General features: G+C 39.6%; 1 protein-coding gene across 1 annotated transcript; it reads left to right on the forward strand.

Moving 5' to 3' along the window:
* The first annotated feature begins 1,950 nt into the window (after positions 1 to 1,950).
* On the forward strand, positions 1,951 to 10,830 carry AMDHD2 (amidohydrolase domain containing 2). The gene is made up of 11 exons (XM_063430590.1): positions 1,951 to 2,149; positions 3,458 to 3,594; positions 3,728 to 3,867; positions 4,459 to 4,513; positions 4,860 to 5,072; positions 5,260 to 5,348; positions 6,496 to 6,640; positions 7,673 to 7,780; positions 8,029 to 8,097; positions 8,936 to 9,037; positions 9,301 to 10,830. The coding sequence occupies exons 1-11, from the start codon at positions 2,067 to 2,069 to the stop codon at positions 9,384 to 9,386; spliced, it is 1,227 nt and encodes a 408-aa protein (XP_063286660.1). The 5' UTR covers positions 1,951 to 2,066; the 3' UTR covers positions 9,387 to 10,830.
* The last annotated feature ends 2,236 nt before the right edge of the window (positions 10,831 to 13,066 follow it).

Here is a 13,066-nt window from a genome sequence, read left to right on the forward strand (position 1 = left end):
ATGGGAGTGTGGAGCTCTGTTATACACTCAGGCACGTTACTGGGAGTATTATTACTGTGGAGCTCTGTTATACACAGACACATTACTGGGAGTATTATTGCTGTGGAGCTCTGTTATACACTCAGACACATTACTGGGAGTATTATTGCTGTGGAGCTCTGTTATACACTCAGGCACGTTACTGGGAGTATTATTACTGTGGAGCTCTGTTATACAATTAGACACACCAACAATACAGAGCACCTAGAAAAGAGGGACAGGTATTTGGGCTCGAAATAGAGACTGTCCCTCCTAAATAGGGCCGCTTGGGAGGTATGCATCTATGGAGGCTCCTGCTGGATCTTCCCTAGACTTTGGTGTCGTACTCGGTGCGCTTGGCAAATGAAATGCTAGGAGCTGAAGAAGACCTCCACAAAAAAGAGTGCCACAGCTGCCGCAGGGGTCAGTTTCAGGTAAGTGCAAATATAACCCGGCGGCTATATTTTTCAAAAAGCCCTCAAAGTAACAGATTCGCCTTAAAGACCTTTGTATAACCAAAGCTTAATGTGTGAAAAATATGGATTATATCATTTTAGGTACGCTTACAATTTTCAAGAAAAATGATGGAGTCATGAAGATCTTTACTTTGATTACTTTACATTGCCCTTTCCCGTTTTTTTTTAAAGTGGATATGGTGTCTGGAGACAGTATGTGCAGCGTTTTACTTTGCAACTCATCACATGCAGAGTTCAAACCCTTTGCTGGTGAAGGTGGGATTCAGCCTTCACGACTGCAGGGAGCTGTACTGGTTATGGTGGTTGGAGTAACCCTTTAATGTGCTCTTTAGGGAATATCTCCCATTTTGTAGAGAATCTGTCAAAACAGTGCAGGATGGCATGCCACGCGTCTCGAATTGTGGTAGACTCACCGGATCTACAACAGTTAAAGGTTTAGCTAGCATAACGCTTGAATGTAAGTGCATTAAACGAAACCTCCATTTGACTAATTTCTCCCCATTATTTAAATTAAAAATAACTATTTCTCTGTCAGTAACAATCATAGCTACCCATTGTACAGCGCTACGGAATCTGATGGCGCTATTCAAATAATAAAATAATAATAGCTTTTGTTACGCCTTTCACTTCTCAATCACAACAGCAATTTAATCAAGGTCTATCTATGACTCAACTGCCATAATTGACCTTTACCCAACGAACAAGACTTTCTCCGCATGCATTTAATTTCCGGAAAACCACTTTCTTGATTAGCTTGTGCATTAATATGCTGCTTATATGTTGATAATAACATTTAATGCACTCAATAATATCATATTCTCACAAGGTACCTGTGTTTCAGGTGTGATATATATATTGTGGGTTTAATGCATTTGAGTGCACTTTTACATCCAGTGGGGTTATTCACTGAAGCGTGAATTGTCAGGAATTCTGTGAGTGAGTTTAACATTTTAGGCCAAGCTAGAAACAAACTGTCCAAGTCCTCTAGGTTTTCACTTGGGAATTTGACCTAAAAGTAGGAATTAACTTTTATTTACTTAGAATTCCTAACAAGTCACACTGTAATGAATAACCTGGAGAGTCTTTTTTTTTGTTAATAATTGAGTAAACATTATTATTACTCCAAAGGTAACTAAGGGTTGTAGTATGGCATAAAGCAATAAACATCTGTACATTTTAGATGTGAAAAAAAAAGGTCTCAAATTCACTGAAATCAGTACAAAATAATATTACAATACACAGATGCAAAGAAACATCTGTACATTTCAAGTGAAAAATCGTCTCAAATTCACTGAATTCCATATACAATAATATGTTATGGAATGCCAGCTCAGCAATGACCTTCCCAAGATGGCGCCGGCAGACTGTCACGATCTTTTCCAAGATGGCGGCGGCTGCTGCTGTCACGTGACTGGGCAAAGGAAATCCTATCACCTGACCGTCCCTCTCTCTCTCATGTGACTTAGGATAGCTAACAGTGCTAGGTATGAAGCACTATGGGCAGGACTGACAATCTGGGGAAGTTGACATAAGGGTTCAAATAAAATAAACTGATCAGTGTAAGTGGGGGAGATGCCCTCAAACAAGTCTGTGTCTGATGCCCCCATCACCCAGTTTATTAACTGCACCGTCTTGAGAGACCATGAGCTGCAGAGGTGAGTGTGGTGGCTGCTAATATGATATATGGACCTGGGTAGTGTATTGTGAATGTGAGAGATGTGTGTAAAGATTCCAGAATTACTCTGGGAGTGATGGCTCATACACTGCCTGACTTTGTATTAGTTGCATTAAGTGCCCTGTACACACATATGTGGTAAGGAATATTATAAAGAATAGTTTGTATTGTTGAATATTTTAAAATGAAATCATTTGATTCTACTTTCACTCCTATGCACCTGATTCTGAGTTTCAACCAATCAGCAACTCCAAAAGATACACAGCCATTACAATTAGCAGCATTAAGATATGTAAACAATGTTAGAATAACTGTTTTTGTACTGTAATTGTACAAAAATCATGTAAAAAGAAAGCCTTAGCCTTCTATTGTCTTATATAAGCTTGAGTGATTGTACTCTAATTAAGGTTGCTAGATCCATCATGCTTTTTTTTTCTGGAGAAGCATGTTTATTGTCAGAAGTGTTGCTCGGTAATAGGTATGTAAATGTCACAATATTGAAATCTGTAAAATAATCAAGGAGGAATTGTGGGATCTAATCAAAGGAGGAAACACTTGATAAGTTAATTGGACTTGCTCCTGCTGCATACTTCAAGGTATCACTTTTCATGTGGTGAACATAGATAAGTGCTGCATGTATCTGTGTAATAAAGCCACAAGGGCTTTGTTCAAGCCACGATTATGTGCATTGCTTTTCCCATTAGTTAAAGTGGGACACCCCACATTGGCAAAGGTGTATCTTCCATTTCCTGGTGCAGTTAGGGAATTGTTTAGAGTTTATGATTAAAATGCTCTATGTTGAGCTCAGTGTGTCTCTAGGAGATGCTGATCAGTGCAATGTGGCGATTGCTGTGCATGCACATTAGCTCCCTAATGCACCCTTATGTGGAAACACTAGATTGGTTGAGATCATCTGTAATGATAATCTCTGCCAAGAGAGGAGCAGAGACCATGTCGAGACCAGTGTGCCGGGGGTACTAAAGGTAACTAATTTAAACTCTTTAACTATTTAAGGGTGTCTTCTAAATATAAATAGTTAGGAAAACACTGTTATTGCTAATAGTTATATTTCTAACATTAGAGTGTACCTTAATAATTAAAATTTACTTTGAATTCCAAACAATTCTCACTTTGATGAATAACCCTATTAGACTACACATTATGTTAAAGTGAGGTGTATGAGTTTAGTTGCCTGTGTGTTGTTTTATGTAAGAAGGACAGGATTCATAGCACTTTATTTTATAATTGTTTGTGCACTGTATGTCTAAATATTCCCTTGATCCTATAGAGAAGATCTTTGGGTGCGGCAGGGGAAGATCCTGAACCCTGAAAAACTGTTTTTTGATGAGAAAGCATCAGCCGATGTCCAGATAGACTGTAAGGGGAGAATTATTGCTCCGGGATTCATTGACACCCAGATCAACGGTATGAAGCCTCCTTATATTGTACATGCGCATGCACCGAAATCATGGATCTGTACAAGATCCAACAAGAAATAGTATTATTCATTCATTTCACACTTTCCAGTTTATTTCTCTCTCGGTTTTTAATCATATAGGTGGGTTTGGTGTGGATTTTTCCCAAGCGACGGAAGATGTGATGCATGGTATATCCCTGGTTGGTAGAAAGATACTTTCTCATGGTGTGACATCTTTCTGTCCCACCCTGGTGACTTCTCCCCCGTATGTCTATCACAAGGTAAGATGTGAGAGCCAGGCTTGGTATAGATAGGGTATTATTTAGCTGTCTGGTGGGAATCGTGGTCAGAGTGGGTTTTAGACAGGGGCTGTTTGGCTTTTCTCCATAAGCCATCTCCTTTCACTATTTTTATCTCTATCCTTATCTCACATTAGCCGTAATACTCATTAGCAATAATGTGGCTGATTAGAATGTGCTGAAGCTCTGTTGTAATTCTTTCATTAGCAGACACCTGATATTCAAAGATTAAATCACTAGTAGCCTGCCACCTCAAGGGATCCCAGGCTGAAGAGCCCCTAAAGCTGACCTCTAACACCTATGGCGATAAATTGTTGTTTTGACAGCACAATAATAAAAAAATTAAAAAAAGATTGCCGGCAAAACAGAATTTTCAACATGTGCTCGTTGTTTCAAAATAAAACAAGATCGTACTCCGTAAATGGCAAAAGCATCATTCACAGCATATTTTTAATTGATGTAAATGTGAGGATTTAGAGAAAGGGTAATGTTGTCATTAAATGTGAAAGTCAATTGATAGAACTTGATGTTTTACTTGAAAATGAGGACGCTAATATTCCTTTGTGTTATCAGGTTATTCCTCAGATATCCGTGAGGGGTGGTGGAGAAGAAGGAGCCGGGGTTCTTGGTAAGTTTTTGGAAAATGCCACCTCCTCCACAACTCGTGGTGGAGATGTTTTGTTTTGGACGCTTTTTGCTCCCATGCCTAGTAGAATACATGTTTATTCATTCAGATGGAATATGGTTTAGGATTTGTGTTTTGGGAAGTTTGATCCATAAAGATATTGTATGTTTGATTACTAAGACAGCAGGACTGCCATTTCCATAATCAGATTCTCATTGTCCCTCTCTCTGTGTCCTCGTTGTGTTTTTTAATAACAGCAAATCTGTCTTATTTCAATATTTTAGGGTCTATGAAAAGTGGATTGTTTATCTATTATTTTTTGTTTTCATTCTCTTTCGATACTGGACAGGCATCCACCTGGAGGGGCCATACATTAGTCGGGAGAAGAAGGGCGCTCACCCTGAGCATTACTTGCGCTCATTCAGTAATAAAGGATTTGAAGAGCTCCTGTCTACCTATGGGACATTAGAGGGGGTGAGCATCGTGACCCTGGCCCCCGAGATGGATAGAAGCCCGGAAGTGATCAGAGAGCTGTTACAGAGAGGGATCTGCGTGTCACTTGGTAAGTGTATGACAATGATCAGTTATAGTGCATTATATGTAGATGTAGAATACGTGGCCATGTCATTCTATCTCACAGGTTCGCCATCACTAGTTTAATACAATAATGGTGTTCTATACCACAATGATTGAACTGAATCACGATATGATCAAAAAACTGTGTTTTAATGCTTTTTCCATGTGACTAGGTCACTCAGTTGCCAATTTATCCCAGGCTGAGGAAGCCGTGTGCAATGGGGCATCATTTATCACCCACCTCTTCAATGCCATGCTACCGGTAAGTTGTTGGGTCTTTTCCTTATTCAGTATAAACTGGCTAGACTTAACATGGACTGTATTCTTTTATTTTTTTTTATTTTTCCATCCCCCTGGATCCCCCAAACTCTCTCTTGGAATCTGTTTGCCAATCTCTATGGATCATTTCTTTAAAGGGACACTATAGTTACCAAAACGACTTTAGGTTAATGAAGCAGTTTTATTAGTGTAGAGATCATGCCATTGTAGTGCTCAATTCTCTGCCACTTAGAGGAGTTAAATCACTTTTGTTTCTGTTTATGTAGCCCTAACCACATCTCCCCTGGCTATGACCAACACAGCCTGCATGACATGGTTTCATTTTCAATCAGATGTAACTTTCTTTAAAAGTTTTTGTCTCCTGCTCTGTAAATTGAATCTAATCACACAACAGGTTCTGCAAGGTCTAGAAAGGTATTAACAGAGCAGGAGATACATTCTAAATGAACCCATTAACCCCTTAAAGACACATGACATGTGTGACATGTCATGATTCCCTTTTATTCCAGAAGTTTGGTCCTTAAGGGGTTAAACACGCTGTGCAATATAGGAAGTGTAAAAATTAGATGTAGGGCTAAGCTGCATAAACAAAGTGACATGATCTATATACTAAAACTGCTTCGTTCAGATTAAGTTGTTTTGGTGACTTTAACCCCTTAAGGACCAAACTTCTGGAACAAAAGGGAATCATGACATGTCACACATGTCATGTGTCCTTAAGGGGTTAAGTAACAAAGTTTAACATGATCTGGATCGCTTTCTTAGCAAAGTAAAGGTGTGGTATGATTTGCAGTCAGAATTAACCGGGATCTAGGTATTTTAATTAAGGCGTACTGGCCCCTGTTGGAGTGTTTTAAAACTTTTTTTTAAAAAAATTCAAAGTTATTGTTAGTACAAATACAATACATTTTTACATATTATGATAGTTTTTTTTTTTCTTTTTTTTTTTATAACAATATGATTTTTACATATTTTATTTTGATTTTCATGTGCTACCTTTTCTTATACACCTCTCTATTTGCATGTTACTCTGTCTATACACACGCCTGATCTTTCCAAGACTAGTTCTGAGCAGTAAGCAGCCTGCTACTGAGAGTGTGTTTAAATCATTTAATTTCCGTTACCTGCAGTTTCACCACCGCGATCCTGGAATTGTCGGGTTATTAACAAGTGACCGTATTCCATGCGGGAAGTCTGTGTACTATGGGATGATTGCAGATGGAATCCACACTAACCCAGCAGCACTGAGAATCGCCCATCGTGCCCATCCAAAGGGTGAGTTTCTGGTCCATCAGAAGCTTGGAAAGCCTGGGCATTTGAATAACTCTGGCCTCCAGTCTCGCTGAATTGGAGATGTGTTAAGGGGGTTATTTAAGAAACGCAGCATTATACCCTGAATACTGCAATAGTAAATATACATCTCTTATCATTCATTTGTATGCATCGTATGGTTGGCTGGTGTGTCCCTGCTCTGATTGGTGTCCAACATATTTTCATTCAGTTGGCTTCCGAGCAGACTCCTCACTGAAGGCAACTCATCTAAAGCAAACAGAGACTTAAAGGAGCACTCCCATAACCATTACATCAGCTCTCTGAAGTTGTTATGGGGCAGGAGTGTCCTGGCATTGTCTTATCTTCTTATCTTCACGGATTAAACTATTTTGAAACAGTCTAACCCCAGTCCTCCACTTCGGTACGTATTATTTTTCTCAATGGACGTCCAGTGATAGGCTGAGAGCTTCAGCTGACACACAGCCCATCATCAGTAGGCTAAACCTTCCTCATACTTTGGAGGCAAAGAGGAAGGATCCTGGGGGGCAGCTGTGTCGGGCACCAGACAACCAACTTAGGGGTTAAACCATTACAAAATAGTTTTTACCTGAAAAGACAATGTTTACAGCAAAAAGCCTGGAGGGACTGATTATACTCACCAGAACAAATACAATACGCTGTAGTTGTTCTGGTGACCATAGTGTCCCCTTTAACGGCGTGCTTTGCCTTCCAAGGGCGATCATTTGTCATCCCTAATGCACATCGACTGTTGTACACTTTGTATTCAAGGGTTAAAAAGCTGTTATGGAACAAGATAACTAATTTTCTTCAGGTGAATGCAACAACTGATTTTAGAAGTATTAGGCTTCTGCAAATATCCCCAAAAATAAACTTTTTATTTACCGGTATTAACTAAGTGACTTTATAAATTGAAGATAGTCTTGGCAGACACCTGCATTACCTTAAAGGGATGTTTTACGTGACAGTTGTGTACATATTCTATTAATCTGCACCATCTCTTTGTCCCACCCCCAGGTCTCGTGCTGGTGACAGACGCAATCACTGCCATGGGCCTGGGTCCCGGGAAACACACTCTGGGCCAGCAGGAGATACTCATTGATGGACTCAACGCGTATGTGGCTGGTGAGAGCAGGTTGAGTGGGTTCATGAAATAAAGTGGTTTGTTTGGTAAATACCATGATGTGATGTGTTGACAAATTCCTTAAAAAAATTTGAGACAGAAGAGAAGAAGTTCAAAACGTCTCCTGTATTTTCCTATCATATCCACACGAGCCATTGTTGGCTTACGAGTTGTGCTAAAATCTCAATAGTCACTGTTCCGCTTTAAGATCTTAGCGAGGAGGAAAGTTAAAAGTGTCTCTATCTTTCAGGAACGCAAACATTAGCGGGCAGTATCGCTACAATGGATATGTGTGTGAGACACTTCCGTGAGGCTACTGGTCAGTATCTTATTCTAATGAAAATGTCTTGTGTACAGCAAGTATGGAAAAAATGTTTGGATTGTATTTTTCGGGGGGGGGGGGGGGGTTTCCTCCCTATAACAGTGGTGCATTGGCAAAGCTCGCAGGGATTTACTGCTTCCAACTTATTTTTGTTTCAATGTGTTTCATGTTCACTAAACTGTGAATTGCAAATTGTAAAACAAAATAACCTGGCTGGAAAATTAGAGATTTTCTTTACGATTTGATTGTTGTTCTATTTGGTCTAATGAGGAAGCATTAGCCTGAAAAGCAATGGGTGACTCTAATTGGCTGAAGGTATCAGCTGACTGCTATTATCCTATCACAGTGTCCATTGCTGGTATGAATCGGTATGGCTAGAAGGAAGTGTGTAATCATCTTTATCATAGCTCCAGTGGGGGTGGGGCTATGGGGAACCAGGAACTGAATGGTTCAACACTGAATGGTTCAACACTGAATGGATTGACATTACCAGTGGACACCAGTAACTATAACCAATTTAATGAGATGAATTCGTTACAGTGCTTACAGTGACCCTGTAAATCTTGCCTTCCTTTTGGTAGTCATCTGCAATGATGAAGTTATAAGGTTACTTCAAGCACTTTGACCACTTTAGTTATTTGAAGTGGTCATGGGGCCTGGAGTCTGTATGTGCACATACAGAGTTTGACCCTTCTGCTGACGGACATGTAACCTCCATTAACATGGAATAATCTGTTTGGGCTACTTATCTCCATTCAGTACTTACTATAGATAGAATCTTTGTAATCATTTAGGATAAAGCACAATACTGTTTGTGGGTTCCATCTCTTGGTAGGATGCACGATAGAGGAAGCGTTGGAAGCAGCATCCCTTCATCCGGCGCAAAATCTTGGTCTTCAGCACCGTAAGGGGACTCTGAATTTTGGAGCAGACGCAGGTATTGCAGTGACTTTGAGGACAATCCATAAATATTTACTCTTAATACTTTATAGGATTGGCATCTTTTAGGATTGAAAAGATTTAAAGGGTTTTCTTATTTTATTTCTTGAAGAGCACGTGGGTTTAATAATTAAATATGTATTTCTTTGGGAGAGGGTAATGTTTGAAATTTGTGGGCGATTTGAAGCAAAATGTATGGCAAATTTATTTTACTCTGATTTTCTCCAATATTTTTCCTGTTCGTGCCTCTTATCTTATCAGATTTTGTGTTCCTCGATGACAACCTGAATGTCAAAGCCACTTATATTGCTGGGGAGCTGGTATGGGAGGCTTCGACTCCTTCCTAAGCTGCTACTCACTGAAGATCTACCTGGCGACCTGCACCCAACCATCTTCTGTGCCTTAATCCTTGGCTGCTTAGAATATAGCAACTGGAATAATGTTTTGCGCATGGCTTTACTACAGCACTCGCTCTGTAACCATTTATCAGAGTGACCACAACTTTTCAAAGGATTTAACCCTAGATCTTAAACAGGCGCAGCTAAGACCATCCTGACGCTATACATTTCCAGCTGCTCCCCTGTTCCATCTTCAGCATAGCATTTCTCACTCTGCGATGTGTTTCCTGAACAAAGTCACACAATCATTCCATTTTTGTATCGTGATAGACATTTCATTCTATAAAATACATTCTTAACTTACAGATTCCTAACCCATAATAATCTAGGACCCACTGAGCCTAGTATAACAATCTCCCTACAGTGCGACTTTCTCTTTAGATCCCCTTAAGGGATGATTGCAGCTTCTCATAGGTCCCAGTACCCTTAGTAACACAAGTTTGAATAATCTTCTATTTAGATGAGGTTTCTTTCAAAATGATAGATCCTTTACAGGAAACTATTGGACGTTGACCTCTCGCCAAACTACAGCTCCCATAAACTTTTGGCAAAGATCACAATCACTACTTTCCAATGGTAGATGGGAATTTTAGTTAAATGTACAAACAGATGGAGACTTAACTGCCCGTAGATGTCCGTCTACCTGGGATAATGGGGTTGATAGCCTAAGCACCTGCACATTTTATTAGGGAGTGCATATTAATGATCGTTAACTGCTTCTGGGATATGTCTTTAAGGGACACTGACTTAAGGGTGTACATATATAATCCAGTACTGAGGAAACCATTGACTGTTTGTTTGGTTTTTGAAGAGTGATTTTGGAGACATTGAACTAATCTGTTAATAACATGCAGTTATCACTACAGCCACTGGGTAGCAGCATGTGAACATGCTTTTTTCCACAATCTAATCTCCTTTCTATGTTGAAGCACTCTTTATCCAATTCTGTATCTATTGCTGAACAAGAGCTCTCGTGAATTTCCACCATAGACAGGCAGCTTACCTCTGACGTGTACTACGGAAATCCCCAATATGATGTCTGTGAAATTAGACATTCCGGATGAGAGAATGTTAATTATTAAGTCATGCATTTTAAGAGTTCGGTCTAATAGGAAAGGCAATGGAAAATATAGTCTATGGATCTTTATTTTCAAGCTTGACAATCAGTTCCATAGAATAGTGATGACTACATTCTAGCACTCCAGCGGCTGTGACCTTTCAAATGATGCTCCACCAGCCGTTCTCCACCAGGGACGTAGAATATCTCCACTTCCTACTTTCCTGAGATTCGCCTCTGACCGTACAGGATTATTCAGCCAAGTGTGAATTCTCAGGAATGAAAAGTGAATTCAAATTTAGGCCAAAAATTTTTTTAAACACGTCCAAGATGGCAAATTTTGTATTCCCAACAATTCACGCTTTACTGAATAACTCTGAGAGTGTTAACCTTTGCCTCAGGTGTACTCAGCAGTGTGTGCTTCTCACAGTGACCGTGAGAGCCTCCTTTACATTTGCTGTATATATCCATAGAATGGATGATGGATATCCCACCACATCTCATGTACAAGAGACACACGCTGCACTTGCAAGAATTAGTTGCAGTCTGTGGGCTTAGTGTATGGCAATCCGTGAATCTAATTTTCACCTTTTTACATTTTAAACCGTTAAGACCCATCTTTGCACTCCCTGAGCTCTCTTACTGTTGCCCTGACTGATTGTGGTCTATTATAACATAAGCCAGAAAATCAGCATGCAACAAGTTGGCGGTTCTTTAGCATCCTGGGTACAATTTCCTACAAAAAGCCATAAACCATCAATCAAGCACTGTGATAGGACTATTCTCATTATTTTAGTGCCAGTTTTGCAATGATCGCCGGAGGCACAGTATTATCCAGCTCAACTTCAGGCACTTAAAATGTTAAAATGGCGATGCCACAGAAGCGAAACATTAAAGGGATTGTTTAACTGACAATAAATACATGTTTACAGCCATTGTCTTGTTTCTGTCTCTGACTTAGCACATTAAGTAGAACATGGTGTGTGTGTTGCTGTACCCTCTGGCATACATGGGATTACTGTTTTGGGGCTGTATTTACTGCGGGTAACGAATAGAGCCTGTTCTTTTCAAGGTTCTGAGGAGGGTGCAGTTACTATCATCCTGCAGAAATGATACATGTCCTCGTAAACAAAAAGTAGTCCAGTACTGCTGAGCATTGATAAGCTATATTCTTGTTTTACTGGCCTGTGAATCATGGGTTAAACAGTCATGGTCTGCAATAGTGATGGGAAACTATAAAATCTCAAAATGTATTTCCAGGTAAAATATTTTATAAGTAAATACATTTTGACTTTACAGCTTGACTATTTTTCCTAGATCCTAAGAGAGGCATATAGTTTGTAAACAATTGTGTAAAACATAGAATATGACCAATTGGTTCTTCCATCTTGCTCTCTTTGCATCTCACATGATCTCCAGTTCATTAGTTGTAGCGCTATGCTGCTATGACCTGTGTGATGGGGTTACACTCCTAGACATGGATATGATACCAAGCATTCTCTCCATCTGGGTTTTATTGTAGCAGAGAATAAACCTGTGATTGATTAAAGCTGTGAATCGTATCTTCCTTCTGAGTGGAAAATGAAAGAACGCTCCAAGACTATGTCCACATTTCCTGAAAAGTACTGGTACCTGGGTCCAAATGGTGCCATTCGATAACTGGACATTCAAAGTGAATTTAGTGAATTGCAGGCCGTAATAGCTGAACTAAAAACACAACTGACTTGTAGTATTTTTCCAAATCCTATTATTTTAACCTAAAATTGGAAATTCACTTTGCATTCCTAACAATTCACACTTAGTAAATATGCCCCGGCCCGTCCAGCTGTCTGTTGTAGAGGGAGCCCTTGTAGTGTGAAGATTCTTCAAATACGATGTTTTAAAAGGTAACACCCGCAGATAATGCTATCTTTCAGGATCGACGTTTACAAATTATGCAGAAGTATCATTCAAGGCCTATTAAGAAGAGCAAGGCACTACTATATCAGATGGTCAATATAGAATAAAGTTACATTAAAAACTGCTGTGTTTTGAGTGGTGAATGTGTAATATTTGGATTTTAGACCTAGTGTTAAATAATCCAAATCTTTAAGCTCATTTGAGCAGGGTCCTCTCCAACCTATCGTTCCTGTAAGTTTTTTGTAATTGTCCTATTTATAGTTAAATCCCCCCCCCCCCCCCCCCCCTCTCATAATATTGTAAAGTGCTACAGAATCTGTTTGCGCTATAGAAATGGCAATAATAATAATGTCTGCACTGCCACTGTCTCCCAAATGTCCATAGTGCTTCAGTTATAGAGACATATACTAAAACTAACTCAGACAGCCCTTGCAATGTTGGGGGGCTAGGAGTTACATGACATAATTCTGGGGATTTCTTTAGGGTTAGTGGTTCTCTGGGTTGATTATATTAGCAGAGAATGTCTCCTGTACTCCTGGTATCTGTGATTGCTCACATTGAGAGGCAAGTAGCTGAGAAGCACAGTTAAAAAAAAGAATAATTTGTTTTTGTGATGAGAGAAACCTATGAATAGCATGTACACACGTTTCACGAGTGGAACTGAAAAGCTGCG

Source organism: Pelobates fuscus, chromosome 8, assembly GCF_036172605.1.
Source record: "Pelobates fuscus isolate aPelFus1 chromosome 8, aPelFus1.pri, whole genome shotgun sequence".
In the NCBI taxonomy this organism is placed as follows: Eukaryota; Metazoa; Chordata; class Amphibia; order Anura; family Pelobatidae; genus Pelobates; species Pelobates fuscus.